Genomic DNA, 25,053 nt, shown 5'->3' on the forward strand with positions numbered 1-25,053 from the left:
TTGGTAGGATAGAGTACTGGGGGAATGCCTAAGGAATTTTTTGCTCAACTCTTTGTGCTCCCAGAAGTCAATTGAGAAAGGTATATGAAGTCATAGTCTGTCTGAAAAAGGCTGTTTCCAGCCCGAGTAACAATTTCTGAGGAATGGATATGTTTCTTGAAAAAGAAAACTTAGAGTAGAAACTGTAAGTTGAGAGAAATGCAAATAAATTATAGACCTCTTCTTTGTCATCTAGCAACAGAACACCTCCACAATCCCTCTCCCCATCCACTCCACATACTATACTCTAGCACACTTCAGACCTAGTAATTATTATTTTTTCTTTTTCCATAAATTGAAAATGTTAGATCATTTATTACCACCCTAAAATGTTTTTCAATAAATTTAAATATACTTAAAATGAAATCTAATAATAGTAGATTAGCCAACCTGTTGATCACTAGGCCTTTTAGAGATGCCTTTCCTGATCTTCACCTCTTCAAATAATTGAGAAAAAGTACCTATGAGATTCCTCAAGGTAAATTTTGATTCCTGAGCTGCAAGGAATGATCTCTTAAAGATGGTGGAGAATAGGTGAGGGGTTACAAGTCTGGAAAAGGACAGACATTATGATTTACCAAAAAGGGAAAGAATACATCCCGCAACTAGAGTTTTGAAGGTTTGACTTCAATTCCAAATAAAATTCTAGAACATAATAACAAGAGGACAAATGAATATCTTGAAAAGGAAATGATACCAAAGCAAGCATAGTATCATCAAGAATATGCCACACACACTGTCTTTCTTTGCCATACCTGTAAGGCAGAGGAGTGGTACAGATGAAATTGACATTTTAAATAATTTTAGCCAATAATTTGAAGGAATCTCTTGTGCTATCATCACAGACAAAATGGAGAGATGTGGGATACAATTATGTGAATTTGGATTTGTTTGAATGGATGGAGTCAAAGAATAGCTATTACTGGTTCATTTTCAACTTGAAAAGAAAAGATCTATAGGCAGCTAAACAGTGCAGAGGATGAACATTAACCCTGAACTTAAGAAAATCTGGGTCCTGGCTAAAATGACAAAAAGAACAACATGACAAATATTGGAGGGGATATGGAAAATTAGGGACTCTCCTACATGGTTGGTGGAACTGCAAACTATACAATCATTTTGGAGGGCAATTCTCAATTAAGCCCAAAGAGCCATAAAACTGTATATATCCTTAGACTCATCAACAGTATTCTGGAGTCTATTTCCCAAGGAGATTAAGGAAAAAAGAAAAAGAATCTATATGTTCCAAAATATTTATAGCAGTTATTTTTGGTGGCAAGGAACTGGAAATTGAAGGGATATCCATCACTTGGGGGTATGGCTAAACAAATCATGATATATGATTATGATGGCATGCTACTGTACTTTAAGAAATGATAAGCAGATTTGTTTAAAATATTGGGGAAAACTCCATGAAATAATAAAGAGTAAAATGGGCAGAACCAAAAGAATATAATATGCAGATTTAATATTTGAAAAATAACTTGTGAATATTAAGCTCCAGAGAATAAAACCCCCAAAATGGAAACACAAAAGACATACTCTATTTAAGTTATTTGCTGGATGATGCCTTTTGTAGTGAAGGGAAGGGAAGGGCTGAGATAGACATAAATGTTATTAATAAATAAATAAATAAAAATAAAATAAAATAAAGAAAACCTGGATTCAAATTCAATCTCAGAGAGTTACAAGGTATATAACTCTGGGAAAGGCACTTAATTTTGACTATTTTCTTTTCTTCATCTGTAAAATGGGAATAATCATAATTGTATCTACTTTCCAAGGTTGTTATAAGGATAAAATGAGATAGTTCTTGTAAAGAATTTAGTGTTTAGTGAAAGTTTAACTCATTTATAGTGGAATGTGGGATCTATCTTTTCTCCTGTACCATTGAACTTTTTTTTTATCATTGACTTGGGATAAAGGTAAATAAGGCATGCCTATAAGATTTTCAAGTCATATAAAGCTGGTGAGGATATCCAAAATGCTGGATGACAAGGTTAGAATCTAATAATAATTTAGCAAGCCCAAGCACTGGCTGAATATTTCATGAAATTTAATAGGGATAAATGGAAAATTTTTCACCTGGGCTAAAAAAAAAAGTGAGTTGCAAAAGAGGTGACTAGATAGTGGTTTATATGAAAATGGTTTATATGAAAATGATTTAGTGGATTGTGAGCTCAATATGAAGCAATAATATAGCAGCCACCTTGTGATATGATCTCAGGTACATTAGGAGAAGTAAATCATCCAAGATAGATTGGGAAGGTGTTAGTCATGCCTAGTCTTGAGCATCATATTTTAGAAAGGTCTTTGTTCTAAGAGTGTCCAGAAGAGGGAGTCTATGGTGGTTAATAACTTTTAGATTATGCCAAGAGAGAATTGGTTGAAGGAAATGGGGGTGTTTAGTCTAATAGAAGACTTATACAGGACAAGACAACTTTATTGAAGTTGGCTGATCTGTTGTAGAAGAAATAGTAGGGCTGTTCATATTGGATCCAGAAAGCAAAACTCAGAGAAATCAGTGGATGTTACAAAAGAGGTAAATTTAGGCTTGCTGTAAAGAAGAAGGAAAAAAAACCTTCTGAAAACTGGAAGTATCTCAAAATAGAGTGGGCTGACAAGGAGCTCATTAGAGGTTTTCTTTTATTCCTTTTTTTTTAACTTTACTTTCCATCTTGGAATCAATGCTGTGTATTGGTGCCAAGGCAGAAGAGTGATAAGGGCATGGCAATGGGGGTTAAGTGAGTTGTCCATGGTCATACAGCTAGGAAGTGTCAGAGGTCAGATTTGATCCCAAGATCTCCCATCTCTGTACCTGGCTCTTAATCCCCTGAGCCACCTAGCTGTCCCCAAAAATCAAACAAAACTAGATGTTGAATTCTTCAGTTTTTTTTAAATTGTGTCTGACTCTTGTGACCTCACTTGGGGTTTTCTTGGCAAAGATACTGAATTTATTTGTCATTTCCTTTTCTGACTCATTCTACAGATAAGAAAATGGGAGGCATATAAGGTGGAGTGACTTGCCCCAAGGTCACACAGATAGTAAATGTCTGAGGCCAGATTTGAACTTGGGAAAATGAATCTTCCTGATCCTATGCCCAGCATTCTATCCACTGTGTCTTCTAGATGTCTCAGTGAATTATTGTGCAAAATATAAAGGACCCTTGTTTACACATGGTCTGAACTCAATGATTTCTGAAGTTCTTTTAGTTCAAAGAGAACTAGATGCCTCTGGAATTTGTCAAATTGTTAATGGTACACAATACAGAAGTACCACCTATAACAATTGAAATGCATGCCATCCAATAATGAAAGGCATTACTTCTTGTTCTTATTTAATTTTTGTTTAATACATTTAGTGAGTGTAGGATAGCAAGAGTCAAATATATTCAGATAATAGATTTAATGCTGGAATAGATCTAGAGGTCATTAATCCCAGTTCCTTTATTTTACAAATGATGAAATAGAGGCATAGTGTCTGAGGCAAGAGTTGAACTCAGATCTTCCCAACTCCAGGTCAAATGTATTATCCATTAAACCATGTGTCTTTAATTTCAAAAGATATTTTTCTTAAGATTGTGAAAAGACATAGGTATTCTTTTATAATATCGAGATGAACATAAAGATAGTCCTTAGTGAACAAAATGAATTAGAGTATTAACACAAGGCTTCAAATGCAAGCTATTCCTTGGTGTTTTCAGAAAGTGAGCAATTAGCCAAGTGGATTGTGCTTCATTACAGTAAGTGATGCAAAAGCTACTGAGACACATTGGAGAACATTCTAATTAGTTAAGGAAAAATCCCCAGAGCATTAATTCCTATGCCTTTAATTACTTTGAGGATAAACATGAATATTACAAGTTGAGTGTACAGTACAATTCTATTCTGTCTATCTAAACTGGGCAGGAAAATCAGGTAATAAAGTACAGACTGAATCACCTGAAAGAACCTTCAAGTAATACAACCCCTTCTTTGGACAGTATCTAGAGAACCAGGCCTTCCAGATATATTGTTATAGCAAATACCAATGAGGCGATAGCCCATTATTGACAATATTTAGCAGCTGTTCCTTGTTGCAAGGAATTGGGTGGCATAGAAGAAAGACACTAACCCTTGAATCAGAGGATATGGGTTCAAATGCAGTCTCTGGTACTATTCTTTCTATGTGTTTCTGGAAAAGTCATTGTACTTCCCTCAGTTTCCTCATCTTGCAAATGAGGGATTGGAACCATTTGGTTTCTAAGATTCCATCCAGATATGGAGCTTTGATCTTCCCATAGGACCCTTGACCTGAGTTTCCTAAACCACGGATTATGACTGTCATTTAGCAGTGATTTGCTGCTGCCTTCAGGACAAAATGCAAACTCTCTTTGGCATCCAAAGCCCTTCCATATGAAGGTTCCAAATGACCTTTCTAGACTCATCTCATATTATCCTCTCCCTGTACTCTGTGTTCCAGCAAGACTGGCCTTTGTGATATTCTCAATATGTGCCATTCTATTTCCTACCTTCTTGCTTTTATATAGTCTGTCTTTCATTCCTTATTTCCCTTGTCTATCACCTTTGTTCTTTGATATCCCTAGCTTTCCTCATAGCTCAATTCCAGTGTCACCTCCTAAAAGGAGGACTTTTGAACTCCCTCTTAGTTGCTCATCCCCCACCTCTATCAAAATGATTTAATATGTACCAGGTATTTACTTGTCTCAATCTCTATCATATCCTCCCAAAGACATTAACTACCTTGAAAAGAGAAAATGTTCTATTTTTTCCCTTCATGTCTCATTGTCTAGCACAGTGCCTTCCATATGGTAGGCACTCCACCAATGCTTATTGAACTGAATTGAGGATAATGAGATAAAATAATGAATGGATTTTTTCTTCCTGGTCACTTTTGTTCAGGTTCTTGCTTAGAGACCAAGTGAAAGCAGTTGCCATTATCAATATACTTCCAGTTTAAGAAACAGCAGCATCTTTTGTCTAAATTACTTTAAATATCAGCTTTTTATTGGAGGAGATTTGAATTGTTTTTGCAAGAGGAAGATCTATTTCTGGATTGGTTATACTTTTGCCTAATAGTTCATTTGCATCCATTTTATATAGACACACTAAAAGGTCTCATTTCACCATATCTACCTATATATATCATACCTATAGGGTCCAATTTGCTAAAATCAAATTCTTATCTCCACAGCTCCCTAAGAGAATTTCATAGAGAAGAGGAATGCAAATTAGAAGAAACAATGCAATTATTGAATATCATTGGCAATAATCTTTGTAAACCTTTGGCCTGAGAAATCCTCTGTAGGTAGCATATTAAAATATTACAAAATAATAAAAATGCCACTTACCTGAGCCCCAGCTGGTACAACTGGCAGAGGACCTGAAATTTTAGTTAAAGGTCACTTTAAAATTAGTTCCTGCTGAATGCCCCCACCCCTTGTATTATTGAGCTTATGAGGCAAAATTCAAGTACAATCCTTTCTTCTGGTTTGGTCACATGCTCTAGAGAGGCTGTTGCCCTCAATGTCCATCTTTATGTTGAAGGTTATATAGCAAAGAGAATGGCCAGTTCCAAGATTTAGGATTCTATAGGAAGATGTTTATCTTTCTGAGTGGCATAGTTGTAACAGTAGTCTTTATTTTCAGCTGCCCTCATTTGAACTTCAGAAAGAAAATTAGTTATTATCAGCCTAATTTTCTTTCTGAAGTATTTGAAGGGATGCCACATAGAGTTGAAATTAGGATGGCATTGCCTGGCTCCAGAGGACAGAACTCTAGATTTATATATTGGATTAGATTTTTCTATAGGATTGTAGATTTATATCTGAAAAAGTCCTCAGGGTTGATATAGTCCACCACCACTTTACAGATGAGGAGAATTTGGCCTAAAAAGCTAAATTGTTCAAGGTCAGTGTACTAACATCAATGCTAGCATTTGATCCTTGCTACTTAATCCCAAATTTACAGGTCCTTCTGCTGTATCACAATGACAATGGATAGAAGATGCAGATTAAAATTTAGCCTTGATTAAAGGAAATATTTCTTTCTAAATAGAGGCATCCTAGGGTGGAAGGAGGTAATTGCAAACATAGTGGCTTCTGCTTTTCTCTAAAGGTCTTTGGGGGCAAAGGCTCTGAATGACTAACTGTTGGCAGATGTTATAGAGGATATTTATTTTAGGTATGTGCTGGACTAGATGGCTTCTAACATCCCTTCACCATCTGAAATTCTCTGGGGTCACTTTGAAATATTTCTCCCATTCACCAAATTATTTCTCATGCCAGTTCCCTTTCTTCACCAGCAGTAGTCTGAAACACCTTTGGGAACTCAGAAAGAGACACACTGTAACCACCCTCCTCTTAATCTTAGTGACCAAAGTGCTTAAGAGTCATGGCAATAGTATGCTGAAATTCCCTTTGGAAATTTGGCAAAGAACCATCTCAGATCTTAGTCACAGCAGACTGGACACCAAATCCATTGAAACATCAGTATACTAGAGGAAGTCAAATGAATAGCCATTGGTTTTCCAGACAGGCAATGCTAATCAAAACCTAGCCTTCTAAACATAATATAATGCCATTTTCATTAGCTTCTTCTACTCTTAATAGGCTATTCCATCTTAAATTCCCCTACCTCCTTACTTGACATCTTTCCCCATAGCTAACCATATCAATAAAATAGAACAGAATAGAAATATATAATGACTTCAAAATATGCTGGAGAATTTATATTGCAACATACAAACTCATGAAATCTTGACCACAAATCCTTTCAAAGGACAATTGTAGAGTAAGGGAAAAGAATGAACTGTTTGTGTAAGGAAAAAAGGCAACTTTTTAAACCTTCAATACATTATGTGAGTGAAATAGATCTTTTACAACTTAAATTACAAGGGAGAAAGCTAAAATCTCTTTGGTCAGAGAAAACTTTCTAATTAAATTGGAATACCACTACTATTTTTGGAGGAGAAATGTATAATGCTAATCTTAAGTAAACAAAGGATTTTTTAAAATAAGGAAAGGTCACGTCAAACAACAAATATGCTATTGAAGATTTTTTAAATGATCACATTTTAAAATTTAATAAATCTCTAGAAATATAAAGTTTTCCATTGCCTGAAAATCAATGGTATATTTTCTCTGGATTTCTGTTCACTTCTTTTATAGCTATACTTTTAAGCAAAAAAGTAAATTTCAGAGAACTGCCTATCACAATGCAAATGACAACCAAGTAGGATAATACATGGGAAATTATAACTTCAGAACAGATCTAGAAGTTCTTTGAGGACATCTTTGAAGGAGATCAAGATTTTTCAAGAGTTTATTCTCTAAAACACCTGCTTAGTTTAAGCATCTTTTATATTTAAAGAGAATTGTTTGTGTATTCCTCTCTGCTCATCAGTTTCATACAGCAAATTTTTTGATATGAAAATATGCCCTAATTACATTGCAATATTTTCAGACCACTAATTTATTATTGTGACTCAAAAAAGTAAGAGAGGCATAAGCCATTCTATTTATGGATAATTTATTGCCTAAATATTTGACCTAAATAAACAAGAAAAATAGAACAACTAATCGTCTAATTTTGCATGGAATATTCTGTTTCTTAGTTAATACATGCTTGTGTACATATATCATCTTTCTAAGTTGCTTCACTCTGAAAATTATTACTAAATATGAATTTTTAAGTGAAAAGAATTAAAAATAAACTTTTTGGAAAATTATTGAAGTAAAAAGAATATGGAGGGGGTAGTTAGAAGACCTGGGTTTTCATTCCTGTTCTGCCATTCCCTATATGACTTTGGACATGTGACTTCCCCACTTGGTAGTATGGTTGCCTCATGTTGAATTGGAACGTTTAGTGCATCTTGCCAATCATATGATTCTGCAGTTCTAAATTACAGGGACATAATGGTATACTTGTAGGAATTTGAGATACCGCATCTTTTGTTAATGTTGATTAGAAAATGTTTTTCCTCTTTTAATTTTTCATTGTGAAAATTTTCTTTTCAATTATTTAGTTTAAACATTGATCAATTTTTGGAAAGTTTTTAGAACTGAATATTTGGAGTCCCTACTGATTTCACAATGTGAAGGGTATACTCTGTGTGATATTTTCTTTTGTATCTGGGTTAACTTGTTTTCTTTAAAAATGCAATTCTAGTATGACTATAGATCAAGATTTAGAAGAGACTTGAAGCAATCTTATAGAGTTTACTAATTTTACAGATAAGGAGATCTAGAACCAATTGCATAAGTGAAGTAACTTGCCTAAGGTCACATAGATAGAAAATATGTGGAGCAAAATTTCAACACCAGTCATCTATTTCCAAAGACAATGCTTTTTCCTTTCTTTAAAAAAACCCTTACTTTCTCTCTTAGAACTGAACCTAAGTATCATTTCTAAGTCAGAAGAATTCAAGGTCACAGGCGATGGAAATTAAGTGACTTGCTAAGGGTTACACAGCTAGGAAGTGTCTCAGATTTAATTTGATCTCAGGACTTTCCATCTCCAAACTGGTTCTCTATCCCCTGATCCACCTGACTGCCATAACAGTGTTCTTTTCATTGTATCATGGGTAGTCACTATCTTCTCCCTGTTCTATTGTTCTTATATGTACATGTTGTTATCACCTAGTAAAATGTATATTTCTTAACACCTAGGGGCTATATATAGAATGACAGAGAAAATAACACTAATTCTTCATTTCTCATGAGGCTGCTTTCTAGACTTAACTGTCACATCCTGGAAGCTTATTCATCCTGGAAGATCACTCCAACCTTGGAATATATATACCTCCAAGTATTCCCAACCCTTCATATTCTTCTTCTGATTATATGATTCTTCTAAGAACCTCCATTTAAGGAGAGCACCCAGGCCAGTGATGTCTTCTTTTCTCAACAGGCAGCACTTTAAACTTTTCTATCATTTTCTATTTGCTGAGAACTTCCATTACTTTCCCTATCATCTTTTCAGTTCCTTTTTAGCCATCATCTTCCCTCATTAAAATGTAAGTTCCTTGAAGGGAGGAACTGTTTTTCTCTTTTGCTTAGATTTGTATCTCAAGTGTTTGTCACAGTGCCTAGTATCAGTCAACATACAATCACATGAAATCTTATATATATATATACATATATATATATATATACATATACATACACCTTCCAAAAGAACAATTGCAGAGGAAGAGAGAAAATAATGAGCTGGTTATGAAGAAAGAGCTAGAAAATTAACCTAGTTACTATAGAGGCTGCCACAAGTCAAATGCTTGTTGCCTACATGACTCTGGAGTCACATATGTGACTTTGGGAAAGTCATATAAAATCTTTGGCTACCAAGATCCTCATCTGAAAAATGAAGAGGTTGGACTATAAGATCCTTTCCAGCTCTAGCTATATGATACAAATAAACTTTTGTTTTAAACTTTCTATCACCATAATTTGCTGAAGTATCCTATATAATAGGTGCTCATTAGATCCTTATTAAGTTGAAAAGGGCTTTACTTCATTAAATTTCACTTTTGTCATCAAATGTATTATTTACAGGAGATGATATTCAGGGAACAATATTACAAATGCCCACGATTAAGTGAAAATATAATTTGTTGTTTTAAAATGTTAATTATGGAATATGACTAAAATTACAGTATTGGGAAAGAATAATTCTCATTAGCAAAGCAGAAATGTGAAAAAATAAAGGCCAACTTAGAATATAATCATCTAATGGCTTGAAGGAAAATATGTTCCCACATCATCTCACAGTTAATTAATCCTTTACTGAAACAATTAGACTTTAAGAACCTTCATATTGTAATTTAGTTTAAAAAAGAATCTCTGAATTGAGCAAACCAATCAGACAAATAGATATGCGTTGCTAAGTTTTGAAAATATTTAAATAATTCTTCAAGAATAAAAAAAATGCATGTAAAGTCTACAATATGGTGGAAGAGAAAACTCAGAATTGAATAAATGAATGAGAATATCAGCAGATACCACATCAATATGAAAATTACTTCTATTAGAGACTTTATAGAATTACTTCCATTTTTTAATTTCATGGGAAATATTCTACTTTACCTGACGAGGAGTTCTTTCAGATTTGCTTCTGCACCATTCCCAGTCTGAAAGTTCTGGTTTGTGACTCTCCTCATGGGAAAGCCTTCTTTCTGGCCCATCCAAAAAGGTAGATTTTTCATAGTTTCTGGTATCTTCTGTCACAAACACCGTTGTCTTGTCAGTCAGCAGCTGATCAATGCCCTTGTCTCTGTCAAAGTCCTGATTTGTTTCAGGGCTAACTGTATTTGTGCTTTTGCTGATATCTGGAAGTATGGAGCTGTCCTGAGAAGGTGTGGTGCTGAATTCTACTTTTATAGCATGGAGGAAGCTGCTGGCATCTTTCTGTGTCTCTCTTAGGGGTCCACATTCATAGTCCATCAAGTTATGATATGCTATGGAGTTTTCATCATCATCTTCATCATAGTGATTGTCATGGGCTATCCTATAAATGCCATAACTGTGTTGGAATGATAAATTGAATTCAAAGCCTTTCCTTTTAGCTAAGGAAAAATAGAAAAAAAATATCAATGATAGATATAGTTAATGGTTGATTAGTGATGTTGTCACATCTATTTTTGCACTCTTCAGTTATAATTATGTAAAACATAGTCATTTGTGCCAGGCCAATGAAAAGAGGCAGTAAAAATTCGAATAAAGTGAGAACTTCACAGGATTCATTGTTTGCACTGAGTTTTAGCTGTATTATAAATGAAAGTATATTATTACCTTACCTTACAGTCAATTACATGAGGTTACTGTGGTTCACATGCATAAAAGAAATTAAGCTGTGAATATGTAAAATAGCTAAAATGTAAATGCAGGGTTTTCAGTTTTAATACCAATATAAAGGATATTCTAGAAGTCTAAACCTACCAAAGCTTAAAACTTCACTATGACTGTGGGACAATGTATATCAAGTTACCAGCTGCCCCATATCTTTTGAATCTTGTTCTGTGCCCATGATTTCATCTGGTGTTGAAAATTTCCAATAATGAACTGACTCTTCCAAAATAGTTCAACAACAGCTCTGCAACTTAGCCTTACAGAATTATTTTAGACACTGAAGCCATTAAATGAATTGGTTAACAGAAAATGTCAGAGACAATCCTTAAACTCTGGGCTTTTTCCTTGCAAGGCCAGCCTCTTACCCACTATAAAGCCTCCATTGTGTATCTCTGATGCTGCTAAATCTGAAAAGGGTTAGGCATGGAGGTTAGTACCTAACACATTAGGTACTAATTTCATTACTGAATGAACATTTTGTAGGCAACATGTGAAATCTTTCAAGATTGAAATCTAGTGAACTATCTCAAGGTCATATACCTTTGGTTTGTGGGTATGGCAAAAACATGTTGGGAAACAAATGCATTTTCAGTTGTAGGAGGGAGGAAGAGTTGGGAATGAAGGTAATCAACTGCCTTTTGTTCCACTCAAATGTGACACAATTTAATTCTTAGGATTAATCTCTGCTCCTCTCCCCCCATCCTTTCCTTTTACTTCCTTCCTTTTAATTTCAGTAACAACTATTAAGTACCTACTGTGTACACTGAACATTTCTTTCTAATTGTTTAGGGAAATGCAAAATTCAGGGAGACAGCAAGATTCAGAAAAAAAGGATACTAGATTTAGAATAGGGAGAGAACTGGGTTCAAAATCATATTAGTTAAGTTAACATGGAAACGTATTAGTTTCTTGATGTGTAAAATGAACATAATGATATCTATAACACCTCAAAAGGCTTTGGAATCTGGTAGGCCTGGGTTTGAATTTTGCTTCAGACATTTACTTAGCTATGTGATCCTGGGCCTCAGTTCCCTCATCTGAAAAATGGGGACAATAATAGCGCCTACATTTCTGGGATGTTATGAGGATCAAATTATATAACATTTATGAAATGTTTTATAAACTTGAATGTCCTATATAAATGCCAGGCAGCTGTTATTCGAGGAGGAAGATCTTAAATGAGATAGTTTATGTAAAGTAATTTGCAAACTAAACAGTGCTACATGTCAGTTATTATTCTTATGAGCTCTTCCCTGTCACTAAGGAAATTACACTCCAGAGTATAGTCATGACACTATGGCAGAGTATAATCTAAGTAAAGTATTCAGTTTTCTTCTTTTAAAAAATGGTGGTATTTCTACAAAGAATCTGCAGGCTGTATGTTTTATTGTTAGACATTTTAGCCATTCTTGAGGGAAGGAAAGAATTTGTGAAAACTTTTAAAGTTTATATGACAATGGAACAGCCAAAATATGATTCATTTTCCTGTATAGCACTGTGCCTTCCATAAACTCAATTCTATTACTGCAATGCTCCCCAAAGTCAAGATTTATAAGCTAGTTCTGCCATTTGACAAAATGGAATTTATGAGCATCATTCATTATGGTTTGATGCCAGAACATAAATAAAAAATATTTTTATTCAGAGGGAATGGAAAAAAGGCCAAAACTATTAACAATTTATGAAAAGTTCTTAGGATCTTTCAATTATTTATTTTCAATCGATGTAGTGATGATTACTGAATTATACTACATTGGTTGTTAGTTAAAATGAGAAATGAACATAATTTAAAGCATGTGATCTTAGTGTAGCAACTAGTGGCTTACCACAGGAGTCTAGGAATATATTGAATAGTTTGGCGACTATGAGAAAGGTATGGACTTCAATTGGGATTTTTTGTATATCATTTTGTTGTTTCAGTTACATGCATAATATCCTTTAAGGGTTATATCCATCGAGAACACACCTCTATTCTTGTGATATATAGGAAGCTGTCTGAAGGAGACAATAAGAATAAAACGTGAAAATGCTAGAAGCTGAGGGGGTTATGGAGAGTTCTAATCATTTGGACTAGTGCTATAATAGTGCAAGTAGACAAAATTTTTATCCGATTATATTTAATTTATTTTACATTGAAAGTGTCTGATATATGGACATAATGTTAGCAGTTTAAAATTATCATGTCCAAAATAAAGCTTATTATGTTTACTCTTAAACTTGCTTATTCTTCTGACCACTATTTTTCTACACTACCATCATTCATCCAGCCTTATCTTTGTCCTCTCCTCCTTACCTCTCCTATTCTTCATTTACCAAATTCCATTGATTCCACTTTTGCAATAACTTTTATATTTCCACTCTCCTCTCTTTTCATGTTGCCATCAAAAAATACAGTCCTCAATTACAACCCAAATGGACGATTCAAGTAATTTTTAATATATTTTTTCTGCCTCTACCCTGTATCTCTTCAAACCATGTTTTATACCACTGGTAGAATAATCATTCCTTTTCAATTATGTAATCATGGTGCTTCACTGCTGTAAATAAATATTTCAATGACTTTCTATTACCTACGAAATAATATTCAAATTCCTTCATCTTTCATGTGAGGCCCTTCTCAATACGCTACTACCAAACCACTCCCAACCTGGCTGATGTTATTCCTGTCCCAATTGGCCCATCTTGGGCTTCATGATCATCTTCTATACACTCAGCTTCTCTAGATCTTTACTCATAGTGTTGCTAGCATAATAGTCCTTCACCCTCTTCACCATTTAATTTGGCTGTTCTCTGAAGATCAACTCAAATGTCAGTTCCTTCGAGAATGCTAAACTGAAATTCCTAGATAACAATGATCTTCTTGCTCAGGTCTTATGTGGCACCTGCTTCAAACTTTTCAATATTACTTTATTGATAGTGTGCATTATAACTCCCTGAGGTTGTCACTATTCTAAGTTCTATGAGGACAGAGTCTGTGCTCTGTTAAAACTTTGTATTTTCCCCAGTACCACAATGAGGTGGTAATAGAAATTAGGGGTTTAAGGAATATTTGATGAATATTGTAAGCCATTAAGGCAATAGTGTATTAGCTAAGTAAATATTTTAATGTGAATGTGTTATAATAATTATTATTAACAATAATTACAGTTAACACCAAGAGAACATTCTAACTAAAGACTCTGAGAAGGAGAATACTTTGGAAAAGAATTCATAAGAAGAATCATGACAATATTGGCCATTGTGGAAAACTCTGGGCTGACAACCAAGTTATCCTCATTTAAATATTCTTGTACTTTATTAAGCAAGAGTTTACTAAGTATCTACTTAGATGTTAGTCATTATACTTGGGATACAAAGACAAATATCAGTTAATGATATAAAATGCTTTTAGATGAGAACAATTCTAGATCTATTTTCCAAAGACCTTTCTAAGAGAGCAGCGTGATGTAGTGGGAACAGCCTTAGTCTTAATATCAGGGGGGAAAAAACAACAGCAACTTAGAATTGAATCCTGTTTTTGTTAAGTGTGAGGGTCATATTCCTTATGCATAAAAGGCGAATAATAGCAATACTACTATCATCAAAGGTTTTTAAGAGAAAAATATCTTGTCAAATCATGTAAATATGAGTTATTGTTCTCAATATTCTGTAGACATTCTGTTGGCTTTTCTTGAAAGAACAAACAACAAAATCAATTATTTATTGCTTTCAGAATAGCCATCACTATGAAGAGTCAAAATAAGTTATTTTGGTGCACATTATTGAACATGCTTCACCGTGTGCCAATCATTCATCTCCATGAATGCAGAAAACACATGTTTTGTAGAGAAAAGGTATAACCTGAATGAATTGTTTACTTGACAAAATTTAGTCAGCTGGGAAAGAATATTAAAAGGTCATGGTCAAGTATAAGGAACCAAAAAAGCATGTCCATCTTGGAGAAAGTATCCATTTTAAACTTAAAGCTATAAAAAATGAAACAATAGCAGATTTTTAAAATTACATAGTTGTCTATATGGGAAATGACAAAGACTATTTAAAAAACCTGAAATCAATAGAGTGACAGTGTAATTATGAGAACTTAAAATTTCTAACCTTGAAAAATAATTTTATTTCTTATTAATTTGAATTTTATTCTCTGCTTTTATTATGTATAAGACTTTTAAAATCCATCAGTGAAGGTAGTGTTTGGGAAAGAATCTCCTCTTCCTATTCTGATGAAAATATTTTCTGAAATGTAAAGCATTAGAAAGTTGTCTATGGCCAGTGAGAATTCTCTGATCCAAATATATTAATTTAAATATAATTTAATATGCTTTAAAAGTATATGCCATCTGGATGTATTATGGACTTATCATGTTAAAAAGTTACATAGTCTCAGCCACATATCGGTGAACCTAGATCTTCTTGGTTCTGAAGCAAACTTTCTATGCATGAAGTCATGAACATCTCAATATAACCTAACATTGCAGCTATTTTTTTTTAACTGGAGAAGGAAATAGTAAAGCACTCTAGTTTCCTTGCCAAGAAAACCTGACTGATAGTCCATAGGGTCATGAAGAGTTGGACATGACTGAATGATTGAACAATATTTTTGAAGTACATTTTTTGCTTCTTAAACAACTGTTGTTTCTCTACTGAGTATATCAAAAATTTTAAGTTGTTGCCTTATTTTATATATAACGTGATAATTATCCAGATAGGGCTAAAAGTGCAAGACTCAGGCTTTTCTATATGCACCATTCCTGCTCTTAGAAGAGTGAACACATCTCAGCAAAATCAGAGCTCATTAAATTTTTTATGTTACTATAATTTGGAGCTCAAAGAAAAGACCTCAGTTTTTTTTTTCTTGTACTCCTTTCAAAATATTTAAGTTTCTTGCAGAGTTTTAAATTAAAATCAAAATCTCTACAAAATAATGAAAAATATATCCTCATGGAAAGTATTTTAGGGATAGTTTCATAAAAGTATAATTTTGGTTTTTAAAATAATTTTTGTTAATGTTGATATTTCCTTTCTGAGGCATTATTAAATATAACTTGTGGTTGGAAACAGGGTAGAGGGATGATCTCTGCTAATTATTTCCTAGTTGCCTGAATTCACTTTCCAGTTTTAGTTCCAGTGATTAACATTCAGTGAAAATTGAGATGCAAAGTCTTATTTATATCTTCACAGTCAAGTAATGGGATCAACTTTACTTACAAGAAAAAAAAAATGTGACTCTTTTGCCAGTGCAATTGACTCAGGCAAGATAGCTATGGAGGAAATACTGTTTTACTTTGTTAAAAGTAGAAAAGCCTTGGAAGTAAAACTGGTGATCCTTCCTTCCAAAGGATGATAGTACAATAAGAAATCTGCCATCTGGTCTACTGGAGCCAACCATTATGACATTCAGACATTTCCAGGGGCCAGGTTTCAAAATCTGGCTTTCTGTCACCCCAGCAACAAGCATATCTATGGCAGTCTTTCCACTAATATAAATATTACACACTTTTGCCAGAATCTCAGAATTTTTTTTTCTGGCACTATGGAGAGTCAAGAAAGAATCACTGCATTGTCAACTTAGCATAAATCAGTTCACTGGAGTTTCAATCTCACTAGCAGTCTGTTTTCTCCCAAATCTCTTATATTTCAGGGGTGGAAGTCAGTATTCCAAGTCAGAATAAGTTCATCCTTTTAGTGGTAGTGTTTGACTTATAAGAAAGTATTAGAACTTTGAAGCTGCAAAGACATTGAGTGAGAATTTTTTTTCCTAATGTGGTAGCTAGTAAATATTTTCTTCTATTCTTCAAAAACTATATGTTTTCCTGGGGTTCCTTCTACTATTTCAGACTCTCCTCTTTAATTGAAACTCCTCAAGACCTTCTATAACCAAAAAACAAATCAACTGATTGCAAGACTTCTGGTTATGATTCTAGCTATTATTAGTTAGAAGCCCTATTCATGGATAGAAAGTCTCACAGTCAGGTACTGGGACTATATTCAATTTTATTCCCCCCCACCCCCCGCCCCTGCCTGTCCTTGGGATATTTCTGGTATAGGTATCTCTAGATGAGGAATAGCTATCTCCCACTGCAAATCATTTTAGATGATAAGGATTCTAGAGGTTAAGGGACATAGCTGAGGTCACATAGTCAGCTATAATCAGGGTTAGAACTCAAACTCTGGTCTTCTTAATTGTGAGGCCAGCCCTCTATCCACTATGGCAAGGAGTCAAATCACATGTACCATAGTTCATGTCCAGTCATTGTTTGTAAAAGCTATTGAAATATTGTTTTGTAAATTTGTAAATTGTATTGTAAAAGCTATATGAAATGTCTCAGAATAATTTGAGATTAGTCTTTATCTAATTAGCTATGATGCAGTGTGTTATAGGGTACTGACTTCTGGATTTGGACTCAGGAAGATCCAAGTTCAAAACCTGTCCCTTTTGTTTAGTAGCTGTATGATGGCCAGACAATCTCATTTACTTCTATGAATGTTTCTTCATACATAAAATGATGAGTAATTCAACCTTCCCAAGTTGTTGTGAGGATCAGATGAGATAATGTGCATGAATCACTCACAAAAACCAGAGAGAGTTTTATGGACACCTTAAGATAAGCATTTTGGGCAGAGCAGCACCCTCCTTTGATCTTCTGAGACCCTCTCCTGTCCTTCATCCTTCCCATTGCCAGTCAATTGCCTGATTCTAGGTCTACAACCTTTCTCTGCTCACTCCATCCCTTCACTCACAGCCACTACCCTTGTTTGACCCTCCCTGCCCCATGCCCTATTGTAACAATCTGCTAACTCATGTCCTAGTTTCTAATTCATACAATCTTCCATTTATTTTCCAAACCCTTTCAAAAATCAGTCCCCCAAAGCATGCATCTGACCTTATCACTCTCTTCCCACTGTTGAAATTTCAATCGTTCCCTCACTTCAATATTTCTCAAGTATGAACTCTTCAGCCTCATCTGTTGTCTCTTTGTGTCTAGTTGCTGCTGGCCTTCCCTGATTTATTTTATATAACTGCCTTTCATGTATTCTACATGTTACTCGGATTAGTCTGCTTGCTTTGCCCATACTGGCGATTCCATCTTCCATCTCTAAGCCTTCATAAAGATCACCCATACTACCCAGAAAGTGCTTTTCTCTCACCTATACCCTCTCAACATCTTTGACTTCTTTTGAGACTCAGCTCAGGTTCTATGTGCTCTGGATATCCCCTTGTCTGGGAAATGCTCTTTCTTATGTTGATTTGACTGTTCCTGTATTATTTTTGTCTTGGTGGCTAGTTCAAATCTTACATATAGAGAAGAACTCAATGTTTTTTTTTAATTAATTGGTAGTTGTGATAAGGAGACAGCTCTGCATTTGGGATTTAATTGATGTGGATGAAAATTCCCTTAGATTATACAATTTAGTAACTCATCTGAAAATCTTGGAAAATTTCCTGAGATACTGAGAATTTAACTGACTTGCCCTTAATCACACAGCTAGCATGTGGCAGCAGCAAGCCCTCCTGATTCAAAAGCTTCTAGTCACTGATTCAAAAAACCTCTCTATCTACTTCTATCTATATAGAGGGATCAAGATCATAATCAAAGACCTAGAAAGCAATGGGCCCTCAGAACCGGGCTAGTCCTATCCACTCATTATACAGATAAGGAAACTGAGGCCCAGGAGATTAAGTGATTTGCCCAAGATCACAGAGATAGTTCTAGACAGTAACATATATAATATATAATAGTAATAAGATAGTATATAATAATGAATACTTACACCAATACTTGTAGATTAATTATAATTTCAAACAATAGCAGTAATATAATAATTCCATTAAACAGGAATTGGGGAGATTTAGGTTATATGTACATTATAGCATAGCAATAATTTCAAAAATAAAAAAGGTGATTTTTTTTTGTCCATGAAATTCCAGATCATCAATTTGAAAACCACAAGGTCTGTTTCTAAGCAATGTAAAAAAGGACCCCATGGACTCTAACTACATCTAGGGGAAATTGTTTTTTTTTTCCTTTTTGGTACCATCAAAACAGAGATGCTTTTAAAATCAGTTTTAACAACTTGTTTAAAACAGGGGCCCAATAATCTTTATACCTGTATGCAGGGTAGGTCAGTCGCCACAAAATACAACTGAAGTGGACAAAAGGGAAGATTTTTCTTCCAAAAGCAGCTTTCCAGAATGATCATCCCTTTCACCTAGACACTGGAGGATTCTTCCCTCCCACCCCCCTTGGATCTTAGCCATTTCTGTCCTGCTGTTTTCAAAGACCTTTCCAGAAAGAGGCCTGAGATTGTCTTTTTCTTTTCAATTAGCCTTTCCTTTTGCTTTCTTACTCTTATTTCTATTCCCCAGCCCAGGGAAGAGATCATAAAGCCTTGGAAACTTTTGTTTTAATTGGCTGTTCCTTTGGAAGGCCATGGACAATACTTGGGTGTCTTGGATTTTCTCTCCTCACAGATTTGCAGCTGCATACTAATTTGATGTACAATCTCAGTACCTTGGTATCTGCCCCCCACCCCCACCCCTTTCCACAAGTCTGGGATAGGCTTGTTAAGTGGTTCAGGTAATGAGGAAGTGAAAGCTTCAAGGCTGTGGGCTTTGAATGCCAATGAATTTCGGGGCTTTTTGTATCTGGCCTCAAAAGCTTAGCAAGGGACTTGCTTGAAAGCTGTCTTAGCTCTTTAGGGCTCTGCTAGCCTGGGATAAAAAGGCTTCTCATCCCTTCTGGTTCTTTATTAGGTATTCACAGTGGGATCTCCTTCCTGGTCCTCATTTATCCCTACTGGTAATGGGAGAGTAAGGTCCAGCCTGGGGCCCCAGGGGTTACCTGGAGGGGGAGCTCTAGGAGGCTTAAAAAACCTAGGAACAAACCCGCCCAGCCTCTGTCATCTCTTTTTGTTCAGCTTCAGGTATTCCGACTTGCTATTCCCTTCCTGGTGCCTACATAAGCCCAGAGTAAGATCCAAGTCAGGGCCAAGGAAGTGAGGCTTCAGGGGCTCTCTGTATGAGTGTGTGTTGGGGGAGGGGAGGTTCTGGGTTAGAAGGCCTCCCTGGCTTCTTCTTGGTCTGCATCATTGATTCCTGCATCCTTTCTCTGCTCTTGGCCCTCTAGCCCCTGGCTCGCTGAGCCCTTCTCCCACCCACAGGCTGCCTTACTTTTGGTCTCCTCGGAAGTCACAGCATAGGTGTTCTGCGGGCAGTTAATGATGCAGCCACAGGGCAGGTGGGTCCAGCGTTCAGACAAGACGAACACTGGGGTCACGGTGGCTGCCAGGGAAGTCAACAAAAAGCTGAAGAGCTCGAAGGGGAGACTCTGGAACTCCGGGGTGCTCCGGGCCACCATGTGGATCTGCAAGGACACCAGGCTTCAGAGTGCAAGGACTCCCAACCCCGTGCCCTCCATCCCTCCAGGGAAGCCTCCCTTGTTTCCGTCCCTGGCCTTCCTGCCCTCTAGGCCATCCTGTCTCCCACTTTCCCTTCCTGGCCACTCTCCTTTCCGTTCTCCTCAGGGACATCTTCTCTTCGCCAGTCTGCCTGTCTGGTGGTGGCTCTGCCCTTCGGCTTGCCAGCCTAGCTCCCCGCTCCCTAGCTCTAGGGCAGGTCTGGAAAGAGGAAGAAGTCTGGGAAGGACCCTTAGCTCCTCAGTAGGTACCCGGGTTACCCAGCCCGGCCAAGAGGAGAAAAGGAAAGGAGAAGCAGGCCGTAGGCACGGAGGAGGCATCCAGGACCCGGGGCTGCGGCCAACCCTGCAGTGCAACCCAAACTGGCACGGTCTCTTCCCGTCCTGTCCAGCCCAGGCTGGCAAGACCCCGAGCTCCTCCAGCCCTACATCGGAGAGGGGGTGTAACTTAGTGGATGCTGCCGCCGCCAGGCCTTGGCTGGGTTAGCGGCTCCTCTGACCCAGCTTTAGCCGGGTCAAGCAACAGGGCTGTTTTTGATCTTCAGTCAGTTCCTCCTGGGGCCCCAGCTCCCCCATCACAGGACCACAGCACAGCCCAGAACAGCCGTCTTGGCCTCCCTGTTCTCGGCAAGAGAAGGCGTCCCGGGTTCCCTGTCAACCCTTGGGTCTGCACTGTCTGTTCCCATCTGTCTGTCTCCTTTTTTCTTCAGTAGCCCCAGGGCATTGTTCCCACTCAGTAGGGGTGCGGCTACAAAGGCCTGGGGATGAGGGAGGAAGTTGGGATAGGGCTGGAGGTAGGGATCGAGACAGGAGTTGGGGATGAGCATGGGAATGAGGCGGAGTTGGGATAGGGATGAGGAATGGGAGGGGGATGAGACCTGGAAAGAGATGGGCTGGAGTTGGGATGTGTTGAGGTCAGAGATGGAGAGAGGGACTATTTGGGATGGACTGGGGATGGATATTGGAATGGGCTTCAGGGACAGTGATGGGGCGAAGGTGGAGATGGGGCAGGGGGCAGCAGGTGTCTGCTGAAAGGATAATTACACTTCCCTCTTCGCTGCCCTTGCTGAATCCCCAGAACTACCTTGGGAAGAGGGAGCATCCCTGGCCCTTAGGTGGAAACCTCAATGAGTTTATTTGGAAAATATTAAAACACACGTACAAACACGCCCAACCCTATCAAGCCGGCACATTCCTACAGAGGTTTCTAGAGAAGTGCCCACTGCTCAGGGAGCCACTCTGAAAATTAGAGGAGTCTCTTGTGGGCACACTGGTGGCAATCGAGTGAACCCTTATTGGTCCGCCCACTGGAAAGCACGAACACACTTACATAAGGATCTGTCCATCCATCCATCCGTCCATCCATCCGTCCATCCATCCATCCATCCATCCATCCATCCATCCATCCATTCGGAGTTACTTTCTACATGCTTTCCTGCCTTTTCTGTGAGTGAATGAGTGAATGAGTGAGTGAGTGAGTGTGTGTGTGTGTGTGTGTGTGTGTGTGTGTGTGTGTGTGTGTGTGTGTGTGTGTGTTGGTTACCATCATTGGAAGCCAAAGGACGACCTTGGTCAGCGCCAGAATCAAGGAAAATCGCTTCTGGGCTATGCTCACGGTGAAGCTTCGGCTGCCGCGCTGGACGCCCCCCTGCTCCTGCTCAGGCCGCCTGCAGCCTCTGGCCCCTGCCTCGGTCCCTGTCCTGGGCCCCTGCCCTCCGGGCAGACCCAGGGCAAAGGCAGCCTCTGAGCTTAGGGTGCGTCCCGCTCCCCTATAGTATTGCACCGTGGAGACTTGGGGATCCTCTGGGGTGCTGGGGAGGGCACCGCCCCGGGTCGGAGGGGTGCACGGCGTGAAGCCTCCTCCGCGGGAGATTTCCTGGTAATTGACTCGAAATCTAGGCAGCTGGTCGGAACACAGCAGCTGGTAAGTGAGCGGGACAGAGAATCCGGCCAGAACGCAGAAGCTGAGCGAGTAGACAATAAACAGCAGCAGGGAGCTGTTCCGGTCCGCTAGACACCCCCAAGGCGTGCGAACGAAGGCACCCCAGCCCCAGAGGGGGAGAGTGCACAGGAGAAGGCTGGCCACCCAGATGGCGAGCAGAGTGCCCAGAAGAGCACGAGGCTGGCCGGCCGCGCCAGGGCTCGCCACACTTCTGTGTAGCGTATAAAAGTTGTAGGAAACTATAACTGATGCCTTGAGGTTGCTAGAGATGCCCTGGAAGAGGTAGAGAAAGGCCGACGTGGCGCACAGGGGCTGGGAGTCCTCGGGACTGTCTTTTGGCCACTGCAGAAAGAGGAAGATGATCATGGGCAGGACACTGATCAGGTCGTCCACCGACCAAGAGGCCACCATCATGGAGAGCACGGTCTTGTTGGGCATTTTCAGCAGGGAAGCTAAGGAATAAATGCTTCCCACCAGCGCTGTGATAGTCATCACAAATGTTAAGCAGAGGAAGAAAACCGTTAACGGTCTTGATCGGTTGGGAGTCGTGTCCTTAATAGGGCTCTCCATCCCTGGACTAGTCCCATTCATGGAAAAGTTACTGGGCATCAGAGACATTGTCCCGGAATGGCACTCAGTTGTCCTTATCAATGACTCTGCAAGTTTTCACCAGGCGAGACATGACTAGTAATTGCCAAGTGGGGCTTTTCTTGGCTCCCACCAAATTGCTTTTCTGTCTTTCTAGATGATCTCTCTGGTCAGTTCTTCAGGACAGGGTCAGGCACATGTCCTGTATGTTTGCCACCCACATTGTAAAAATCGGGGTCCACTGAACTGCTTATTAAGAGAAAACTCCCACCCTCCATTCAAAAGAAAGCAAAGCACACTCAAACTCCAAGATCCCCAGCCCACAAGTTTCAGACAAGAAAGCAATTCCTCTTGGATCCTGTGCTATTCCTTTCCATGCCGCCAGACAGTTTCATTGGTTTCTCAGAATACTCAAACTCCATTCACTTTGGAGAGTAGTTCAAGAAGAGCCTTGCTTGACAGCTGGGTCAGGAAAGAAGGCAAATCCTCAGGTACATTTCAACCCTGCTGGCTCAGCGAGAGAAAGAGCACAGAATGAGAGGCTCTGTCTTTGAACCAAGCTGCTGCTGCTGCTGCTGCTGCTGCTACTGCTGCTGCTGCAGGAGGGAGGAGTCAGCTCCGAGCAGGGACTCAAAGGAGGGGGAGGGGGAGAAGGAGAAGGAGAAGGAGAGGATGCATGCGCTCATGGATCGACCTGGTTCCCAGTCTGATCCCAAGCCAGAAGCAGTCCTTGTGAAGCCACACCCTTCAGGGCTGAGACTTCAAACCCTGTGCAAACACTTGCTCGAGCTTGGTGTCATACTTCCGAGCTCAGAACTCCTCCAGCGACTCAGATGCTCTTCTCAGTCTGATTGCCAGTTCGGTTTCCGAATGGAAACTAGCGCAAAGCCTCCAGATTCCTCTTGGAAAAAAGATGAAAACGATTTCAGTCTCCTTGTCAGGATGACAAAGAACGGTTATTTCCATTTGTACCACAGACGCAAATTTCCTAGAAGTAAAGAGACAGTGTGCCAGAGTGGATAGAGGGCAGCCTCAGATTGAGGAAGCCTTGGACTCTGCTTCTGTCTCTGGCAAACACTGATTCTTATCCTAGGAAAGCCGTAAAACTTCTCAGTGCCTCCAGGCAACACTAAGACCAGAAACTGCGGACCAGTTAGTTACCCATCAGCACTGGCAGAGGGAGTTTCCTCCCGGGGAGTTTAGTACACCGCAGCTCTCAAAGAAATCACCGCCTTCTCCTCCCCACCCCCACCGCCCAAATACTCAGAAGAAACAAATGTATTTAAGGATATCAGTAAAATCGTAGGTCTAGACCCCAGTCCAAAGGATTCACCACAATTAACTTCACAAGGGACAACACAGAAGCTGTGTATAAGAACAGCAGTCATTCCCGACTTGTGTTTTTTGTCTTCTGTAAATAGTGCCATTTAAGTATTTGTTACCTCCAGCAGCTCCATCAATTACTTGAAAATTAATACGGGCTGGGCTTGGTGGTGCATTCCTCTATTGCTAGCTCCTGTGGAGGCTTTGGCTATTGGGACACTTGAACTCCAGAATTCTGAGTTGCAGTCTGCTATGTGAACTGGGTGACTGCACTGACAGGGGTAGATATGACCATTCCTCTGGGGGACTCTGGGGAAGGTGGACAACAAGTTACCTAATGGGAGGAAACTGCCCCAGATTGGAAACTAAGAAGGTCAGAACTCCAGTGGTATGGAACGGAGTAGGACTGGGACTATGGACAGCTCCTGAACTTCCAGCATGGGCAAGATAGGAAGATCCAATCCATAAAAAAAGAAAAACAGATGAGAAAGCATGCTTTAGGGGGAAACCCTGATGCATCAGCAGTTTGGAAACCAGGGTTCTGGTTCCAGTCTTGATATTAATACATTTGGGAGAGTCATTCTTCCTTTCCAGACTTCAACTTCCCTCTTATGTAAAATGAGAGATTAGACAGAGATGAGATGGTCTCAAAGGTCTTTTGACTTTCTATGGTTGTGTGCCATGCTGGAGGACTAGTGCCATTTTTGTGTCCCTGGAAAGGTTTGCAAATTTTGGTCCTCTTGAGGGAGGACTGTTTACTGGTAATCTTAGGCTTCACTGCTAATATGTGTAGATTTTCTGATCAAACCTCTGTCCTATGGAAAGGGGAATTTTTGGCAAGAGAATTTTCTGAATTTTACTCAAATAATTATAAAAAAGTGGCTTGTATTGAAAAATCTGTATCTTG

At 38.6% G+C, this 25,053-nt stretch overlaps 1 protein-coding gene across 3 annotated transcripts in view; it reads right to left on the reverse strand.

Annotated features, from left to right (window-relative positions):
- The window catches only part of GPR149 (G protein-coupled receptor 149), a 91,890-nt gene extending 67,928 nt beyond the window's left edge, over positions 1 to 23,962 (reverse strand). Inside the window, exons 1-4 of one of the 3 annotated variants that reach the window (XM_056808355.1) lie at positions 21,837 to 23,525; positions 20,050 to 20,242; positions 10,122 to 10,600; positions 5,391 to 5,422 (exon numbers count right to left, since the gene is read on the reverse strand). In XM_056808355.1, the coding sequence (XP_056664333.1) occupies positions 5,391 to 5,422; positions 10,122 to 10,600; positions 20,050 to 20,242; positions 21,837 to 22,853 (1,721 nt within the window). In that variant the 5' untranslated portion in view covers positions 22,854 to 23,525. Of the gene's footprint in view, positions 1 to 5,390; positions 5,423 to 10,121; positions 10,601 to 20,049; positions 20,243 to 21,836 lie in introns of all 3 variants that reach the window. The other 2 variants (XM_007502345.3, XM_001372509.5) reach the window with 2 other exon arrangements.
- Positions 23,963 to 25,053: the final 1,091 nt, after the last annotated feature.

Source organism: Monodelphis domestica, chromosome 8, assembly GCF_027887165.1.
Source record: "Monodelphis domestica isolate mMonDom1 chromosome 8, mMonDom1.pri, whole genome shotgun sequence".
NCBI classification, from domain to species: domain Eukaryota; kingdom Metazoa; phylum Chordata; class Mammalia; order Didelphimorphia; family Didelphidae; genus Monodelphis; species Monodelphis domestica.